General features: G+C 44.2%; 1 protein-coding gene across 2 annotated transcripts in view; it reads right to left on the bottom strand.

Moving 5' to 3' along the window:
- The window catches only part of pip4p2 (phosphatidylinositol-4,5-bisphosphate 4-phosphatase 2), a 39012-nt gene extending 17480 nt beyond the window's left edge, over window positions 1-21532 (bottom strand). The window contains exons 1-6 of one of the 2 annotated variants that reach the window (XM_063185359.1): window positions 21160-21532; window positions 10613-10761; window positions 6667-6773; window positions 5120-5243; window positions 3296-3385; window positions 1955-2007 (exon numbers count right to left, since the gene is read on the bottom strand). In XM_063185359.1, the coding sequence (XP_063041429.1) occupies window positions 1955-2007; window positions 3296-3385; window positions 5120-5243; window positions 6667-6773; window positions 10613-10761; window positions 21160-21265 (629 nt within the window). In that variant the 5' untranslated portion in view covers window positions 21266-21532. The remainder of the gene's footprint in view (window positions 1-1954; window positions 2008-3295; window positions 3386-5119; window positions 5244-6666; window positions 6774-10612; window positions 10762-21159) is intronic. The other variant, XM_063185360.1, reaches the window with a different exon arrangement.
- Between the last annotated feature and the right edge of the window lie 206 nt (window positions 21533-21738).

Consider the following 21738-nt stretch of genomic DNA (forward strand, 5'->3'; position numbering starts at 1 on the left):
CTGTGGCTGTGCCCGAACCACGTCATGCAGATCATTACCAAAATATCGTTGAAATACAACTACAAACTGTCGCTCATGTTGCCCAAAATGCTTCTCATCGCCCAAAAACATTTTTGTTGCTTTTGCTGCCAGCTCGTCTATACCAAGTCCATAACTTCCGACACCCTTGCCGCTCGTGTTCAGTGTGTTCAACGTACAGCAATGGTTTGTCTTTGGATCAGAAGATTTCAGGTCCCGCTTAGTCAGCAGGTAATGGCTGAAGTTCAAATCCCACCTAGTCAGCAGGTAAGGGCTGAAGTGCCCATGTCTTGAGCAAGGCGCCTAGCCCCGCATTGCTCCAGGGACTAACCAGCACCCTGTAATAACTAAATCGCTTTGGATAAGAGCAATGTGCAATGTAATGTAATGCAATGCCGCTCTGATCTCCTATGGACCTAGGTATGTATGCAACTATACAAGGGACCTGTATGAGAGACAACATCGCTACTGTTTGCTTAGACCAGTAGCCTCTGAGGGTTCAAGGTGCTGTTTTCCACCACCGTCAGGGAGATTAATGAAAAACTATGCAATCATTTACATACGTACACACTAAATAAACATCCTCCTGATCTCCTATAGGCTTAAATAACAACAGAACACCATGTGTACACCAGAAATGACCTTATCGACCAGAGAAACGCAAGTTACTATTCGAAAAATGCTGTGCAGGGAGACACTTTTAGCTTTTTGTGACCAGCCTAGCATTTCGCTGCCAGTGATACCTGCCAAGCTAATGAGAGGTAGCATAGCTGATGTAAGCGCTAGGGTGAGTGAGTGAGTGAGTTATATTGTGCTACATATATACATTTTGATTGACTGATTGATTGATTGATTGCCTAAATCAGACATGTCGATATCACATCGAGACTGAATAAAGTAAATTCATGGCAAAACGCCTTGCGGCGACCTTGGCTAAGTGTTTTCTTTGGTTGTTTCTGGTGTACACTGACAGTAAGACACATGACTACCATACATGGCTACAGTTTGCTTGGACAGCATTAGGTCCTGTAGCCTCTAAGTTGTCATGCTTATGTCATGGTACATTCTTTGGAAAATTGGTAGTCGATAAACCCTGAGTAGGTTCTCCCAACATCTGTTGTAAAAGCTTTTTGTAAACTGCAACAGTTGAAGACTTCACAAATGCCAGAGAACACTAGTGTGCCAATGACCTCAGTCAGCATCAAACTACCCAGAATTTTGTGTTTTGGAATGCCAGTTTCATTGCCCGTTCTATTGTACTTTCCCAAGGTGGATGTCAGTGGGTCAAAGACGTCCAAAAAGGAACTGTCATTCAGTGTAACGGATACCTTCTGCTGACTGTAACTGTAAAAAAACATGATTTTTAAATTGTTTCAAGTGAATGGATGACAGCTGAGGCTTTCATGAATTCACTGGAAAAAAATAAAATAAAAAGAGTCATGTTTCTTACAGTTACAGTCAGCAGAAGGTATCCGTTACACTGAATGACAATTCCTTTTTGGACGTCTTTGACCCCTGTATACTGCAGAGTCCCGAACACAAAAGCACAAACAAGAAGACTTTCCAATCGCTAAACAAATACACTGAGCACACCAAACATACTCCCGGTCTCCTATAGACCTAAATAAGACACCTATTACAGAAAGGGACTACACTAGCTACAGTGCTGTTTGTTTGCAGTGATGCCAGCAGTGAATGTATATTCTACCAGCTCCAGCAGCCTCAGAGGTAGAACAATTGCACAGAGGGCCCCAGGGCAAAATACTGATATGGCCCCCAATACAGCCTGCCAAGGTCACAATAGGGCCCCCACCACAAATACAGGAGGCGCCCTGGGTCCCCCCATCCCCCCCCAAAGTTCCGTCGCTGCTCTGATGGGCTCATGCTGTTCACCCCTGAGGGAGGAAGAGATTTATGGTGTAGCAGTAGTACTCACATTTTTTTGCAGTGTGGGCACTTGGCAAGAGTGTTGAAGCGCAGCTCCATCCACTGTGGAGGAAGACAAGGCAGAGAAAGAGAGGGTGAGAGGACGGACTGGGATCACTGCACTGAGGATAAAATACACTCTCTCTCTCTCACACTCTTTCTCACTCTCACTCTCACTCTCACTCTCACTCTCACTCTCACTCTCACTCTCTCACGCACACGCACACACACACACACACACACGCACACACGCATGCACACACAAACACACAGAGCACAGTTACATGTGAGGAGTATTCCAATTTTAAGTATTCGATTAGCGCACGAGTCGTGTAAACTTTTTATTCATTCCAAGTGTGTTCGTGTTCCGGGAATATTCCAGTTACAGAATGTCGTTCCTCAAATGTTTAAACAGAATATCCAAAAATTTGTTTTAATCGAATACTGACATATTCTGTGTGAAACTGGAATACTCTGCGCATGTAAATGCACTCACAGTAACAGGTTCAGGCACACAGTCATGCGCACATACATAACCAACACACATTAATACTCACATACACTGGTGCAGGAACACATCCATGCAAGCACACACGCACACCACACACAATGCACCACATGCACAGAGATATACAGAGAAACAGAGAAACACACACAAAATGCTCTATTCTCTCTATTGTCACACGCACGCACACGCACACGCACACGCACATGCACACACACACACACTTAATTGTTTCAGCGTACAGCCAAAGGCACAAACGGCTGGGCTACAATGCAAGTCTATGATTTCCGGGTGAGCATTCCTCAAGGGTAATCGAAATCCTTTTCAAGCATCAATCGGACAGGTTGTAACTGGGCTGAAAAATCATTCTGTGCTCTCAGTGATGAAGTTTAGAGGCAATCTCAGAATCTAAACCCTCATCGGAGCATGATATGTAGATTATTAGTTATTAGTAATTTCCCATTAGTATACAATGAGAAAAGACAAAGACTCATGGACTACGATATGTGAGTGGTTAGGTTTAGAACTTCACTTTTGGCGTTTTTTGGTCTTCATTCATTTTAGACAAGCAGCAGTAAGAGAGACAGTATTCTAGAAAAATCATCCAGCGAGTGAGTGATCACGGCACTCTTTGCAAGACAGCACTGACGACAACACATCTCCAACTACTGATTTGAGATTTTCACACAACTTTCAAACCGTGCTTTTTAATTATTATTATTATATATTTTTTAAATCAAGACTACTGTTACGGCAACAAAATGGAAGATACTGGTTTCAAATCCCGGCATCAAATGCCAGTTGTAAGGGGTCGGGGGATGGGGGGCATGGGGGTGGACACTCAACCCGAGATCTCTTGGATCTTGTAGAGGAGGAGGAGGAGCTCTCGCCAGAGCGGTCAGAGACAGGCTGGGACGCGGCGCTGCCTTCATTGCCCTACAGGAGCCCAGAGGCAATACATGGGTATAACAACAGGCATCTGGTTCATGATCATGTGACCCGTGGCTGGATGGAGCCTAGAGGCTCAACTGCACAGAGACCATCGTTAGCTACTGTACAACAATTAACCCTCTTCCTGTGTCCGCTACTTGGGTACACTAATCATAGATGCAAGACAACTAGCATACACACGGCTGTTTCCCATTTCTCGCCGTTTCACTCACCCATTCCCTTGAACTCAGCCACTCAGTCACTAAGTTACAAACTCGGTCACTCACTCACTCATTCACTCACTCATTTGCTCGCTCACTCGCTCGCTCACTAGGCTGAAATCATATATAAGGACCAAGAAAAGCTCTACAGAAACATTTGTATGATGTATGTCTTCAGTCATTGGCAGGCAGTTCAACTGACATGTTCACACTGTAAAGGGGACTACATCAATGAATCAAGCAAAACACAGGCTAAGACTTGTTTAAGAGTAACATCTAGAACATGATAATAACTTGACCAATATTTACACTCACTGAATCACAGTAACACAGTTACACAAATTGAGATGACACAAAATACCAACGGACACTTGACCAGGGTTATGCAATCTGCAACATCCTCATTTGTGTCACCATACATGCTGCAGACCAGAAGTGCAACGCAAGAGGAAGTCGGTTGTTTCCTGTGTGGCCAAGTGTGCATAGACAGCATGAACCAGCAAGTCTGTCGACACAGTTTGATTCACTGTTAAAGGGACATTGTGCACGAAATGGTCAAAAAAAGGTACTGCAACTATGCTGCTCACTGAAAATGGGTTGCCTATTGCCAAATTTGATCTTTTCATGAAAACTAAGCAATAAACTAATATTTTCTAGTATGGCACAAGTACAGTCATTTTTGCAGCTAAAAATGGCTATTTCTGGAAATTCAAAATGGCGGACCATGGAGAGGATCCCCGTTTTCATGTATGAAAAGTGCAATTTTTACAGTCATAATGAATACTTTGAATTTGATGGTGGTGGTAAGTATTCATGAAAGAGGTAACATTAGTGAATGGGTATCATGGATTCTGGAAATAAACAACTAAAAATCTTACACAGTGTACCTTTAAGTTGTTAGAGGAAATACTTATGCGCATATGGATATAAGATACATGTGCTCATAAGAAGACCAACCTGGTATAACTTTGAGGAATGTGCATCACGTTAGGTTTCCCATACAATAATTATTTTCTCTTAACATCCATATTTGAAGCTGAATTTTTAACAGCATCATTGTCAAATTTCACCTCGATGGAATTCAATCCTCTTGGCACTTCTGATTCAGACTGTACAGTTACACAAATACAAATAAGAAATGCAATACAAAACCATCAGAGAGATGGCAAGACGTAGGAAGAAATGAAGCATAAACAACAGGACAGATGGTGGACATTCCATTATCCCAACTCCCATCCTCGACTCGCGCTTTGCTGATGCCCTGCCTCCATGGAGAAAACAACAAAGTTTCACCGCCCTCAGCCTAGGCACTTTTAGGGGCCATTTTCCCATTCAACATCCCATTTGCAAATGAGAAAATGACATTTGAATTGCGCACATGCGAGATGTTGAGTTAACCTCTTGCAATGTCATCGCGAGGCCACAAGCAGAAGGGAGGACGGGAGTTTGGATAATAGAATGTGCCCATGGTTATGCATGTGGTGGTGCTATGCATCTACCCATCAGCGAGGGTGCCTACCAGGAACGTGTTGCCGCAGTGCCCGCACACCACCCTCATGCCCTCGGGCTGCACGGGTAGCGCTGGCTGTGCCGGCTGCTCCTCCGGGATCACCATCACCGGGCTCAGGTTGATGATGCGTCTACTGGGGGGAGGGGAGAGGCGACAGGTGATGATGTCACAATGCAGCGCTAGCAAGGGTCTCAATGGACTTATTTGAGACGAATTGGGTTAGGGTGAAGGCTACTGTATGTGTACACCAGAAATGACCAAAGCGACCGAATAGCCGAGGTCGTTGAAGAAGTTCCGGCAAAACATTCGCTGTATTCTCTCTGGACGTGACTTTGGCAAGTTTGATTTAGCTAATCATATAACGCCTCTGACTTGTAAGCCTGGGACATGCCCCCGGTGAATTCGCTTTGGTCGCTCAATAGGCCGACCCTCCAAAGAGAAATAAAGAATTCCACCACTCGGGTCACTTTTGGTGCACACGCACAGTAAGACTGGCTAAACGCTTCAATCACCGAGTTTGTGATGGGGCAGAAACGATAAAGTATGCGCAGCGCACATACTTGCACACAGTGAAAAATTACAATGTATTTTGGTTAGATATCGGTCATTCGAACAGGTGCACTACGTCAAGCTTTGATCGTTTCTGCGGCATCACTGATGTGGCCAATGCATCGCTGGGCTCAAGTTGATGCTGTGTCTACTGTGAGGAAGGACACAGGCCAAGAGTGATGATGTCACAATGCGAACTAGCAGGGGCTAATTAGCTGGTGTGCTTGATTATAATGTGTTGCAGAGCAGTGCTGAACTCTACATGTTGTACATGTTCTTTTCAGGTTTTCTACGTAGAGATCAGTGCTGCTAGGCTGCACTTCTCCATAAAGAATGAGCCTAATGGCTGGGTTAAACATGGCATTCTGGACATAAAATAGAGACATTTTCAGATGGTACCACAGATGAATAGTATGGAGAAAATTGTTCATGTTTTTGTGAATTAGCTGCCATGCAACTTTAGGAAACGAGCAGGGGTTCAGAATGAAAAGAGTTCAATGGGAATTTTTTAAAAAGTCACGCCCATTGTGGAGACCAGAGTCCTACTCTGACCCCAATTTGTTGCATTGGTGACACATAGAACGATTTATCTTTGACGGTCCCATCTGAACATCACCTGAACAAATGCTGGGTGTCGTGAGGATTTGCATTTGCCCTGGGTAGTGAACACAAGTACCCTGGGTGAATGACCTGAGAGCTGCTCTGATGAGCAGACTTCATCACTAGCACAGCCCTCTGAAGTGATGACAGGGAGGCTTGCATGCTATGCAGCTAGCTTCCGTTACGCTTGTCTTGCACTTGTGTGCAACATTAAGCTCACTGTAACTTCATTATTGGCGCTAAAACATTGTAGGCGATTTTAGATGCAAGTAACCAAAACCAAATGGAACTCACAAGGACATGTATTCACTTCATTAGTGTTTTAACTATACTGGAGTTTTCTGTCACAAGTTTCAGCCATTTCCAAGAACTCACACACACACACGAAATGATCATGTCACATTTACCAGTTAGGCCGTGGGCATCCTATTCTTCTGGACGTGTCTTTACAGATGAGCAGGCAGTTGCACGGGCATCGCACGTACTTCTTTCCATTTGGAGGGTTTTTGATTGGCTGTGGCGGGGGAGGGAAACAAAAGGAAAACAGTGGTGATATACAAGCGCGCATGCAAACACACGCAAACACACGCAAACACATACACTAGTATGGTATGGATGGCAGGGACAAAACGGTTCACAACCTTTTTTATCTCCCTCTTCTTATCCCCAAAAGAGATGAAAAGATGCACAAGGGAAGAAACCAGTGACAGAACCCCCCCCCCCCCCCCCACCCCCCCCGCCTTCCACCAACGCTCTGCTTCCCAGAGGCACTTCTAGAAGGGGGGCCAGGGTGGGCCAGGGACAAATATTAAACAGCCAAATATATTAACATTAATTTCCAATGAGAGTAAATATAAAGCTATAAGAAAAAAATAAAATAAAATAGAATAGTCACATGCTTACTGTTATACTGTACATACTGTACCCCCCAACACACACTGACCCCACCTCTGCCCCCCTTGTAATTTTGGCCTTGAACTGCCACTGCTTCCTCACTCCCCAAAAGTACTGTGGCATTCATGCCTGTATGTAATGCTTGTGTCCCCACCATTCCTTGTCCCCTTAACTGAACTGCTCTAGCATGAATACCTAGCCTGGTCCTGACCATCCCATAATACTACCATTTAATTTCGTATTCATGGTCTGGAGGTTGTTTGATCTGACGCGATTGCAGGAAGCGGGAAATTCAGGATAAGTTGTTGAACAAACATGTCTGTCGTCTACCTTTGGAGATGTAGGACCGTTTAACAGACATGTCTGACAGAACATCCTACCATAGGATCAAATTACAATGTAGGAACATTTGTCAGAACATCGGTCAAATCCTACCGCTCAACATCGCCCCACAGAAAACAGTTACCAGACGTAGTATGGAGCCAAGTCTCTTGGCAGAAGTACGTAGGATGGTGCGCGAGGCTAATGAATGCCCAGCTTCAGCAGTACTTTTGGTTAATGCGGATAGTACTCTGTACCCTTACAATGGCTCTTTCCGTACACCTCACCGCAATGCACACAAGCAAACAAGCAAGCCCCCTCTTGGGTATTTCCAAACCGCAAGTATCGGTTTTAATGCTGTGCCAAGTTAGGGGAAAAAAATGGCTGGAGATTTTCGGTACATTCCCAACCCTTCTGATTAAAAGTTAAGCTGAATTCACACATGGATTGCTACTCACTACTCAATGAGCCATTTTCAGTCAATAGAATGTGTACATGTTTCAGTGACGCGAGAGCTGTGGTTAAGAGAAACGTGAAAGCAATGCAATGCTGTTGGTTCCAGATTTAAAATGTTTGAAATTTGGAGGGTGCTGAGGTACACAGCCACTGGGACCCAGTTCGAATCTAGCCTTGGTCATTTTCCAAATCCTACCCCCATCTCTCGTTACCCCTTAGTCCATGTCATCATCTTCACCATCCAACCAAAGTAAGCCCAAAAAAATATTAATTCTTTGTATTGTTTGAATGAGTAGGCAAGAGGGGAGTGGGGAGCGTGTGAACATTGCTTTGGTCAGGGTGTGTATGGATCCGTATGTACTAATGAATACTAATCAGAAAACAAGTGTTCTGTTTTTGTCCCCTCTAAAAACAACTAGATGAACAAGTAGGCGATTAGTAGAGCAGTAGAAGAGTACTGAGTGTATGGACGTAGCTTTAGTCAGTAGTAGTAGTATATGTGTGTGCGTGCGCGTAGAGTGCCGTATGAGTGTACGCCCCTGCTAATGCGTCTTATTAGGGTCAGGGGAGGCAGGAGGAGGGGAAGGAGTGACTGCATCTCATTCTGATCCCTCTCAGCTGAGACTTGGCCGTTGGGTAACTCGGGACCCGCTCTCCTCGGCAGTGGCACGAGGCAGAGTGAGCGTACAGTAGTAGCCAACAAGCATGCCCTGTGCCATGGTGAGCCCATCAGCCAGCTCTGCGGGTTCACCAGCGATCCCTTATCTACCACCATCAGGGTGGTGGCCCTAAATCCTGCCCAATTTGGACTAAATTCTGTTCATTTCGATGGTGATAAATCTACAGAAAAACCTGCCCAATACCTTTTTTTTTACAGACAGCTGTTCATTCTAAACAGGCCAATTGGGTGAGAAACCGCCCAATCTGGCAACTCACCAGTTCTGAGCTTTTTATAGCAGGGGAAATAAAATTGCCTAAAGATTCAGTCTGCTTAGAGACAGTCTGACATTTGTTTTGTCATAAATTGCATATGAATACATACTGTAGCACTTCATCGCACATAAGATATGCTCAGAATACTAAAATATTTTACAGACTAGTCATCTCTAGTGTGCCTGTCGTGGTCAGTTAGCCAGCCTGCTCTGGAGGCTGACCAGACGTCAGTTCACACCACACACCAGTGTCTGAGCTTTTTTTTATCCGGCTCAGGGACCACAGAAGTAAATTTGTTTCATAGCCAACTCTGTCACTGGAACTGTCCTGTGTCCTGTGAATATATGATGTAGAAATTCATCGCACAGAAGATATGCTCAAGGTATTTTACAGAGTAGTAGCAAACTAGTGCGACTGTCATGGTGAGCCAGCCACTTCACTACCACCACACTCCAGTGTCTGAGCTTTTTATAGTGGGAAAGCAGGGGCAGTTCTAAATAGGGCCCAGCATGGGCCAGGGCCCCAGTAGATTTCTTCCTGGCCCCTCTTGGGACCCCTGTGCTGAACAGCTAATGACTGCGACATGATATGAATATATAATATACAAAAATGTATAACATAACAAATGCAGGCCTATCTCTTTTGCCGCTTAATGTGCCCCCCTGAAAAAACAATGGCCCGACCTCGGCCTCCCTGGTAATTTTGGTCGAGAATCTTCTGGAAAAGGAAGATTCACTCTGGTCAGAGACAGTTTGTCATTTTCCCCCTAATGAGCTGGGGCATGTGTCAGCCCAACACAGCAGAGCATGATTGGCCTATGCCTGAGAACATCCAAATTGGCATATTTGCCATTCATGCCCTGAACATGTACATGGGCATGAATAGTATACATGGGTTCTAAATGTTTGTCTTCTCCTGACTGCGCGAAACTAGCTGCGCACAACTCAACCTCTGATTGTTGTAAACCGCTGTCAGTCAAAAAATTAGCTCGCGTGGTTGGCTGCCACTGTCTTGCCCCTCCTCACAACACCATGTTTATTTAAAAAAATCCATGTACAGCAGGCTCCAAATGTACTCCCTTTTACAGGGTATTAGTTACAGTCCCTGGAGCAATGTGGGGTTAGGTGCCTTTCTCAAGGGCCCTACAGCCATGGAGATAGATGTAGGGAGAGGTAAAGTTGGGATTCAAACCTGCAACCCTCTGATCTTCAGACCACGTCCCTAACCATTAGGCAACGGCTGCCACGGATGGTGGTAATCAGTCAGTACTTGGTGGAGTGTTTAGTGTTTGCTGGCAAGGAGCTCAGGGTTACTGAGTGCAGACGCTTTTTTCCTCTAATGAGCAAAAACGTGAAAGCGTCAGCATTTTTATATACCCTGCCTAGTTCTGGCTTGGCCGTGATGGATTGGGAATTAGGGGGAAAAAACAGGTGCAATAAGTGCATATTTGTGAGAAAAGTACTTGAGTGATGGTGACTTGGTAAGTAAGGATGTGTGGATGTGCAATGGAGAGAAACTCTATTTTGAGTGGGAGTTAGGGATTAGTTATACAGATGGAGGGAGAGAGAGAGAGAGAGAGAGAGAGAGAGAGACAGAGAGAGAGAGAGAGAGAGAGAGTTACAATGATCCTAAATGAAAATCGTTACAAAAAATGAGTATGAATTGTATATGAATTAAGGTATAGTATGAGCTACTTGAACGGTACTGTATTTCTACAGCCTATACTGTGTGTATGTGCACTTGTCTCACCGTGGCCTCATTGCAGACGGTGCACTTGACCACGTGCTGATGGAGCTTGCCATCCAGGTTGATGAGGGACTGACACACGCGGCAGTTGATGACAGGCACACCGCCGGCATCCGGGCTGGCTATGGCTGTGTAGGGTGGAGGTAGCTCAGCTGCACAGAGGAAAGAGGGAGAGAATACACACGCGCACACGTATGTACGCACGCGCACAGACACACACACACACACACACACACACACACACACACACACACACACACGTACGCACGCGCACAGACACAGACACAGACACAGACACAGACACAGACACAGACACAGACACACACACACACACACACACGTTTTAAGTTTCAAGCCTGACACACAGGAACAAAGTCAACCGTTGTCCTACCATCCTTTCCTTTGGCCTCTTCATGTTAGGCTCATTGATGATGATTGTTGAAGGTTTAATTCAATATCTCACAAAAACACAAGTCATTTGCAATTGGGAGTTTGATTAGAATTTGTGATCTCCGCTTGTGATTTTTTTGCAGAATGTTCAGGTCTTGAAGAAGCTGCTCAATGCTTCAGAAAACAGTATTGGTATAAGCATATATTCTGTGTTTAGAGTGGCTATTTCATGTCTTTTCTATGGGTGAGAGAAACTTTCAGACTTTAATTCTACTGTACGTTGTCTGGTGTAGGTTTGGCTCGAAAAGTGGTGGGGACATTTCAATGGCAAATTGACCGGATATGCTGTTTTTGCATTATATTTGTGAAAAAGTGGTGGGGACATGTCCCCACCTCCCCCCCTTTAAAATTACGCCCACGGTTGTCTACTTTAACAAGTGGACACATTCAAAACGCCACAAATTCTTCAGAATGCATGATTAACTCAGTATTCCACCCAGGCCTACTTGCGCCCTGTTTTCTGGGGGCTGGTCACATATACTGTACTGTACAATATGATGTGCCTGTATAGGTTACTGTAATGCAAGACCATACATGCTGCTGGTCTGTAAATCATTTCCTCAGTTGATAATGGCACAAGACTTACAGTATATGGCTCAGATATACAATAATGGGCAGGTCTACTGAAAATATTCATAACATTGTATCCCAGTACAAAATATCATGATGTAAATGGTTTCACATGGCAATGGCCTTACACCATATCACCATCAACGTACAATATCATACTATACAAATCATCACAGCACCTAGCTTGGTGTAAGTAGTGTACCACATCTAATGTATAGGCTAGACCAGGGGTGGGAAACATTTTCCATTCGAAGGTCCAATTTAAATTTTATTAAGTCTTCCAAGGGCCGTACTATGAACACAAACCAGGATTTCCCCCTGCACTTTAGGCCAATATTGAAGGATTTTACAACACCTTTACAACAGACCCCACCTGCACTAGGTCCCCTGAAAATTTAATTTCCTTGTATGGCAAATGTAAGTTTAATTTCTAACATTTCTTTACAAAACATGTCATATTTCGTGTGAAACTGCATAACATTAAAATTATCTCATAAACGGCCCTCGAGACATAGGTTCCCCTTTCCTGGGCTAGACCTACTTCTCTTGTGACCTAGCGTACTACTGTAACTGCCTAGTGCAATGTTTCTCAACGTTTTTTTGTATAAACGCCCCCCTGACCTCATCATAAGTCTAACGCCCCCTTTAGTGTTATAAAATAAAATAAGACTAATGCTCTCTAATGGCATCTAAGCACCGACACCTCTCAGTTGAATCCTTCTCAACGCCCTCCTAGGCCTCCTCAACGCCCTCTGGGGAGCTGTAGCACCCCGGTTGAGAAACACTAGCCCAGTGGCACACAGTGAAGCCAAACCTTAATCAAACTGCATATGAATGAAATATGCTCAATCAAAGAGAGTCATCAAAGTTAAATTAAAGCGCATGTCACACGGTCCACTACAAGTTAGTACGATAGTAGTAGTGGTATAATAACAGTACAATATTGTGCAGCATGACAGTGGGCAGAGCATCCTGATATCAGAGGTGCCGATTCCAGGATCAGAACGCATAAACCCAGTCACCCAACCAGAGACGATCTAAATGAATTAAAGAATCTTTGACCCAACCAGCTCTGAATCAGCTGCTCACAGAGCCGATAGGAAACTAGGCAATTGCCTAGGGCCCCATAAAAACTGCCTACTGTAGACCCCCCCACCCCCAAACAGTCAACCCCGCCATTGGTAAATGCCAGCAAAGATAATTCAAGAGGGGCCCCATGTCTGTATGTTGTCTATAGGTCTCCCAAATCGTTAGAACCACCACTGAGTACTCAACATCAGTAGACCAGATGCTCAGGAAAGTCAACTGTGCTGGAGGGAAACAGCGGCAGGCAGGGTGTTTTAACTTCTGACCCGGGTTTATAATTATCCACCTCTGGATTATATTATAATATTGAGGCATATGAATGAAGTTTAATCCCAGATAATTACCATAGAATTGTACTGCTAACAGTACAATATTGTGCAACATGGCAGTGGTCAGGGTATAGTGACAATATAGAGCAATTTAGGGCAGTCATGGGTAAGCGGTTAGAGTGTTGGACTTGTAACCACAAGGTTTCCGATTCGACTCCCGACCCGCCAGGTTGGTGGGGGGAGTAATCAACCAGTGCTCTCCCCCATCCTCCTCCATGACTGAGGTACCCTGAGAATGGTACCGTCCCGCCTCACTGCTCCCTTGGCGCGCCATTGGGGGCTGCCCCCTTGCACGGGTGACGTATAAAATGCAATTTCGTTGTGTGCAGTGAACACTTGTGTACTGTGGAGTGCTGTGTCACAATGACACTGGGAGTTGGAGTTTCCCAGTTGGGCTTTCACTTCGGCTTTCATATCATAATATTGAGGTCAAGGGGAAGTGTGCCAATTAATTTAGATGCGATGACAAATCACACCGTCACTAGGCTGACATTGCACAACTCAAAAGGATGACCAGACAGTCAGCATTACACTGCAACAAACGGGTGGTTACAACATGTGCCTGTGTGTGTGTGTGTGTGTGTGAGTGAAGGAGAAGGGTTAAGGGATGGTAGACATGAGGTGTGTGTGATAAATTAGATTACATTCTACTGTGCTGTCATTCTACTGAATTGTCATCATTACACACATATACTGTAGATAATACGTACGATTCACTATTACACTATTCAGAAATACAAGTAGCAGAGGGGCAATATGTACAGGTTAAATAAAGTACTATGCACAGATTAATGGCAGTATTTACTGATTAAGTACAGGAATTATAGTGTGTGTGTGTGTGTGTGTGTGTGTGTGTGTGTGTGTGTGTGTGTGTGTGTGTGTGTGTGTGTGTGTGTGTGTGTGTGTGTGTGTGTGTGTGTTCGCATTCTTGAGCCACTACTACTAGTAGTAATACTACACATCCGTACGTATGACCTTCCAGCTCAGCAGAGCCCCAACTCTGGACTGCTGGCCGCATGATCGCTCTGAAGCAGCGTAGCCTACTGTTTGCTTTTCTTCATGTGACTTGTGCGTAATCCCCCTCTCTCTCTTTCTCTCTCTCTCTCTCTCGCTCTCTCTCTCATGTGACAGGAGGGGTGCAGACGCAAGTAGTAGCATGAGGCATGAGGTGCATTTGTCTTGGGACAGGGTTTTACAAGAAACCCCGCGTCAGGTTCTCCTAAGAGGATGTAGGGTGTTCAATGTAGTTTTAAGTCGCAGCGGTATGAGACACACGTCTCAAGACTGGGTTTTAGAAACCAACATCAGTTTCTCCTAAGAGGATAGGAGTTTGGTTGATGTGGTTTTCAATAGCAGTGGTATGGGATACTTTTGCCTTGGGATTGGGCTTTACTAGTTGTTGTTGTTCAAGAGAGGTTGTCATAAGTGGATAGCAGGTGACTTGTGTCTGCAGTGTTCAGACTCGCATAGTAACAGCGTGAGGTACTTTGTCTTGGGACTGGGTTTTTAACAAAGTCCCACCATGTCAGGTCCTCATTAGAGGATAGCAACTGATTGTCTGAAGTATTCAATTTCCATACAGTTCCCTTCAATGTCTGATAACAGCTTATGGAACACTTAATTTTACTGGGGCTGTAATAAGTACAGTGTACTTACTGAATAGGCAATCGTTACAGTGTAAGATACAACTGTAGTACATTTTATTACATCATACTCACAACGTGAACTTTTGTGTATCTACATACCAAAGGTGCCCTGGGCCTCAGTTCAGCCCTTTGCCTCCCTGGAATAATTCAGCAGTTTGTTTTTGATGTACCAACATGTACTACAGCTGTACTTACATGTTATTACACAGGTTATTCCACTGTACCTAATGAGTAAGTACATTGTTATTACCACCTCTTAAAATAAAGTGTTATTCAGCTTATTGATCAAAAAGGGTAAAAATAGTGAGGCTAAAAATTAACACTAAAGACACAGGTTGCCGCTTTCTCCCCCATGAACAGCAAAAAGCTTATTCCAGTGTCAGATGAAAGCATGGACGTCAAAATGTGAAGGGTATAATGCTTCAACGAGTCAATGCTCTACTCTACAACCCATAATCCCCAGAAAATTCTGAGGCACCACCTTATGTCTTTAGGCCCTAAGAACTATGTCACGTGCATCTCAAACACATCAACACATTGCTGCTACAAATACAAAGTACTACAAAGAGTGCCTAGTCTACATTCTATACCACTCTAAGATCAATTTGCAAATGAAACTCAGTCCACAGTAGCCTTACTTTATGGCATACCTCAATTCCTCCTCTACACCACATCCTGACCTTTGTACAGAAGAAGTGAAACAGGATCTTTTTTAGTAGCTGGTATGCTTATGCCTTCCTTAGTTTACAATAATTCTCTTCAGCATCCAACTGTTGAATAGGTATTAGATTGGCTAAATTACATTCAAGGCACAACACAACTTGTGCAAAAAAGCCATCTTTCTTCTTTTCAACTCAGATGCCCGAATCTGGGCAGATTACTACAGTATTATTAGCAGAAAATTGCTGAGCAATAAGACAGAGAATATCTCTGCTGAATTGATTCATCTGTTTGTAATCTGTGCTACACATGTGTAAAAAAAAAAGAATTTCCTAAGTGACACAAGTCATTCTGTGCAGTAAAATACTTTCTAAGACTGAGAGAGAGAGAGAGAGAGAGAGAGAGAGAGAGAGAGAGAGAGAGAGAGAGAGAGAGAGAGAGAGAGAGAGAGACAGAGAGACAGAGAGAGAGAGAGAGAGAGAGAGAGAGAGAGAGAGAGATTTTAAGAGCCAACAGCAGACAACATGACTGGTTCATGATACATCAAAATGTCCCCATGAAGCTTTACATTTCTATTCATATGTGCTCAAAATGATATGCAAGTCAGTGGGGGAAAGCATGTCACATAGAAGCGAGGTGCATTATTCAACTAGGAAGCTATTATTGGCAGCTATTCAAGATTTGACTTGCAAAATTTAAAAAATCAACACTGAGGACTTGTGGTTATGGTAAAAAATGTACTGCTAACTGAATTCATTTTTTAAAAGTGAAACTGGTCAATGTGACTGTCCAAGTGGCAGCATGCTAGTGCTAATTGTTCATAATTGCTACTGTACACCATCATCTCCTTCCTGCTTTAAATTGCATTACATTTAGCTGGTGCTTTAATCCAAAGCCATTTACAGTTATGTAGGTAAAGGGTACTGCCTGGGGCAAAGTACATATGGTAAGGTGTCTTGCTCAAGGGCACTTTGGCCATGGATGAGGGACCAGGAGACCACCCACATTCTTCCTTATGGTACAGTCAGGGCAAGATTAAGACGGCCTGGGGCCCCTAGGCAACAGATTGCTTGCTGTAGGCCCCCACGTAAAAAAGTTACATAGATAGAGTCATAACTGCAAGCCAGGAATGAGGAATAACATGTCTGCAAACTGTAGAGAGGAGTATTAGTAATATTTAAAACACTACCTGAAAGAGCAGATTAATTTATTAATGCTGCATCTTGTCACATCACATTTCTGAAATTGCTGTTTCCTTTCTTCTTTGTCCTGGCAGGATGGTGCTTTTAGGCTGCAGCCATATCTAGCCTGTACATTAATCGGGCCCTGTGTACAGCAGTCTATGGCCCTATGATCAACACCATCTCCATAAGCATGAGGCCAAAGCTTCTCCCTACAAATCATCAAGTACCTCTGCCCTACTACTACCTTTAACATACTAAGGAGAGCATTCATAGATGACATCCGGGTGAACTGTTATAAATGTCCACTTTATAGGCAGGACCACCGCATCAGAAGGCGCTTTTACTTGCGTTGGCTACTTAGAGCCTTCAGCAGCATGGCTCCGCGGCCAATAAACCGTCACAGCAACCGTCCCCACCCTGGCACAGATACAGGAAGGCCAGAAGACAGTGTTTGGTTTCTCTTGACACCAGCCCAAAGCTGCCATGTAAGATGAGAAGACTCTTCTCTACCACCGCACTGTAGAGGCACGGGTGGGGGGTACTGGAGGCAGCTGCTCCTTGTGCCCCCCACCTACGCTCTTTCCTCTACTACCACTCCAGAGACTTCCCATGATGCAGTGGGAGAGGGCTGCGTGCGTACGTACGTATGGCCATTCATGTGACATCCCTCATGTGATATTATTTGAGGGGGTTTATTTTAACCAAGAAGGCAGAGGAAGTCAGTACACAAGTCTGGATTGGGTTGCTGTGGCTTTGACAATTGTGGGCTCATATAAAAAAAAACTTTGATACGATCTGTCTTTGAATAACGTAATGGCAACATCTTAAGCTGTGTCATTGAACACCACCACAACAAACACCAGCATAGCCTACTACTGTTGGTGGCAGTAGGTTAGTTGCCACCAGGCAGGCAGGGATCTTTAGCATGTTCAGACAACCAACTGCTTGTTCCATTTCCACACAGGCCGTAACTGTCAACTTAAGGAGAGACGCATAACGTGCAAGATCTAAGAAACACAGGCTACTGGTTCACAGGCTGCTGGTTTTTCTGACTGTTCTTTTGGGATGTGTTGCCGTTAGTCAGGGCAGAAACCTTCCGGCAGCTTATCAATATTATGTGGAGGCTGGCAAACACCCTGCCTTCTGGGGTTAAAGCCTCAGACATTCTTAGATTCCTTCACAGTGGCTAATCAGAGGGCGTAAAGGACTGACAGCCTCAATTTAGCTAAGGAGTGTGGCAGGACCCAACAGGCCTGGACAAGCAATTCTGGAATCAAGTAGAATCAACAGCCAAACCAGATGGAGACTAATGACTTTTGGAATCTAGGAATCTGATAGCCAGTGTTTTGCACACAATCAAGACAGACTCAGGCAAGTCCAAAAACTATATTTGGCAAGACTATTGTCCAAGTCCAAGATTATTCAGAGTCCAACTATTAGTGAATCCTAGACAAGTCCGGATCGAGTACTACAGCCCTGCTTCTCACCATTCCGTGACATTTATGCCACGTCCTACCACAAGCATTGCTACATCGAGGTTTACATGCTTACCATGCTCAGTTTGCGAAATCCCTCAATGTCACAACTACAGAACAGAAGCACAAGACTACAGAAAGCAAGCCACTGGAAAGGTTCTTAAATAATATGTAGGCTTACATAATCATATTGAAAAAGTTACTGATAGGTCTTAAAGGTCTTGGAAGAAAAGCACGGGCCTGCTGCAAATGGGTGGGCGCATTGGGCAGTGCAGTTACCAGCTGGACAACAGGAGGGAGGTGTACTTTGCATGTTATCTGCTGGCCTGGCACCACTGTCTACTTACACTTGGACCGTATGACTTTAGCCAAAGTATGTTTTCATGATTTGAAATAGTCAAGGGGAGTTGATCAACCATTTTCCCCCAACATTGTGCCAATGTCCAATCCAATGCACTAAATCAAAGATATGACCATCTAAACACACACCATTGCGGTTTTATGTGCAATGTTACTTGAAATTCAAAGGCCAATTAAGAATTTAGAGACAAAACAAACTGCCTCAACGCTTCCCTCATACACCATTAATTCATGATGGGCGGATAGTAGCCATAACTGACTTTAGACTGTGATCTGGACCTGCCAGCAGTGAGTGAATGTCAAAGTCACACAACTTGAAACGCTCTCAAACCCGCCCTGAGCAAATGCAGATCTCAGCCAATCTCAGATCTCAGTGGGGAAATCTGAAATAATATTCCTGTTGGGGTGTGAACTTTTTTCTGCGCTATAAACCAGACTAATGACTGTCTGTCTGTGTTAATGGCTTAATAACATAATCCATTTTACACAAGAGAATGACAAATAAAATCATTCACAATAACGCCAAAGAAGCTTGAATCAAAATTCGTAATCCAGGGACTTGAAATACCTAGGTCACGAAGGCCCACGGTGCGGTAGTTTGCACTCTCACTTCATCACAGCTGGCCAATTAGATCTGTATGTTGTGTTATTTTATTTTTTCGTCTGCGTGAATAAAGAATGCTGGCCCTTCAGGCGCTATTCCGGCCGGCAAGTTATAATCTTCCTCACTAATCAGGAGGTGAAATGTGAGGAAATTGGAGAGCAATAAAATGGGCCTTGTTACGGAGGATTGGTCAGGCCAGCTGCCAAAGATGACTGTTATTTAATAATTATGCATCTTGCATCATGGTTTTAAAAAACCTACATATTCAAAGACAGTATTAGGTAAGTATTCTTGAGATGGATTTAAAAACACACGTATGCTAAACATGGGGTCTTCAGAACAGGTGTTGATATCAAAATTGATATTGAACGTAATCAGAACTGTAACACTTGCCATCAATCTTCTACTAGACTAGATGATCTACAATGTAGATTCTACATACTTTTATTCCAAATTATAAATCATCTTCAGCCAGTCAACACTCACTCACAAACCTTTCTTTGAAATGTGTGCCAGCACTCGAGACTTCCATCCCTCTAGGTCAGTTGCAAACAGGTACTGTATAATAAGCGCAGCATTATCTGTCTCAGAGTATATTTATTTTCATGACCCTCCATTATTTGTGATATTAAACAGGAGTAATGGGGGCACTGCACTACAAATCCAGGGACCGGGGTTCGGTTGTGACTCGAGGTCATTTGTTTCCCAATTCTTCCCCCATTCCTCGCTTCACTCTCTCACACTGTTGTATCCAACAAAAGCCCAAGACGTCCCCAAAGAAATCTTTAAAAAGAACGCCAGCCCAGTGTATGGGACATTACAAGCTATACTGTCTCAGTATCCAACCTCTCTCCTTTTTGATGGATGGCAGATGGCAAGTGGTTCATTATTCTGAACAGCCAGTACCCTGATACACTTGACACAGATGTGACTATGGCTGTACACCAGGCCCACGGGTTGCTTGAAGTCAGCTGATGAAGATGAAGGGCTTGGATAACTTTCTCAATAAAATGGAATCTTTATTATTTCCATAAGTCTGTCACGTGCAGATCTTTAACAAATTAATAAAATAGACTAAACGTTAAATTACTGACACATTATGTGTCACAATACTTTATTATAGCCTATTTCAAAATGTTTATCTATTTTAGCATGTGATTTTTGTTGTGATGCAGGAGGAGAAATGAGTAACAGTAGGGTGCCCCACTGATCTGGCCAGCTGGGACCATTAACCGGAGACCAGTAGCCCTATCAAATTACAGGCTTCATTAATAATACACACAGTTATGACCGAGCAATATAGGCCTATATCTGCTCAGTGATGGCAGGCTGACTTTCAAAACAACAAACTTCCACCGTCTTATGAAAACAAGCCTAGGCCTCGATATTACGCACACCACACCACACCACAAAAGAGCAGTGGCCTGTGATGATGGTCAGGCCTAGGCTAGAACCACTGACTACGGGCTGTCAGTGAGAGTGACTGATTTGTGATGCGAGTCAGCACACACACAACGAGAAATCGTGTCTGGCTCCACCAGGGCTGTGTAGTGGCACCACCGATGGAGAGGCGAGGCTGGCCACTCTGCATTCTTCAAAGACAGGCTATACGACGCACATTTGAAAGGTTTACAGAGATCGGAAATGTGACTGATCATCATCAAAACAGCAACGCCCTGGTGAACTGCACAGACATGGCAATGACAGAGATTGGGCTTTGGCATGCCAAACACAAATAAATATTTCTGACAGTAGCCTGGACGGCGACAAGCAACAACTCACAGACTAATTAGACAGGGCCGCTATCTGGCGCTATGATCATTTTCATTGCAACATTGTAGACCTAACCACGTCCATGCGTCAGGCAGACACACACAACTGGTCCAGTAGCCTAATTTTCCTAGCACGACTCCCAGCCACAACACTTCCCAGAAAGCTCCAGTATGTAATGCATATCCTCCCCTGCATTGCCTGCAAACACTTCACCACTGAAAGGCCCCATTTCTGAATTTTGATTTTCTTGAGAACCGTTGCTTGAATTTGCCTGCGGGTATGGTCTGTGACTTGGCCACAATGACACATGATGGCCACACCATTAACGCAATAATCAAAACAGCAATATTAGCTGCAACCTATGATTCAGCACGTCTAGCAAGCGCTTCATCCAAAATGCCAATTTTTGTTACCTCTTGGACTGCTCTCCTGCAGGTACGGAGGGGCCGTGGGTGAACCGTTCCCCGAATTGGGAGCTGACAACAACGGAGAACGTTCATCCATGCCGTCGGAAGCCATGGCGTTCTTGGGTCGCGCCCGATTAGCGACTGAAACAACGGGAACAGCTGTAGCTGTGTAGCTATCCTCTGTCCACTTCTTTTAGAACAGGGGCCGTGCCGTGGTGGTGGGTTCTCCGGGCTCCAACAACCAAGGGTTGCTTCTGGGAGGTGGAGCCAGCGACGTAAGGCTATGCGAAAGGAAGGGAGGGGTGGTGAGAAAGGGAAAGGGAAGAAAGGGTAGCCTATGCGCACAGCAGAGCAGAGGGATCCCCAAACTGCACCTGTCCCCACGGTTGTTGTTTTTCCCCCTAATATTTTAATTTTTGCATAGTTGCATTGTTGCATATGCTACTCAAGATTCCAACCATAGGCTACTGGAATTAGTTTAGTAACCTACAATGATGGGGTTTGTAGTGCAAAATATTAGTTAAAAACATGGAAATTACTCATGCCCCATATCTGTCATTCACCTGCTTAAAATTAGTCAGCCTT

The sequence above is a fragment of the Engraulis encrasicolus genome, chromosome 20 (genome assembly GCF_034702125.1).
Source record: "Engraulis encrasicolus isolate BLACKSEA-1 chromosome 20, IST_EnEncr_1.0, whole genome shotgun sequence".
NCBI lineage: Eukaryota > Metazoa > Chordata > Actinopteri > Clupeiformes > Engraulidae > Engraulis > Engraulis encrasicolus.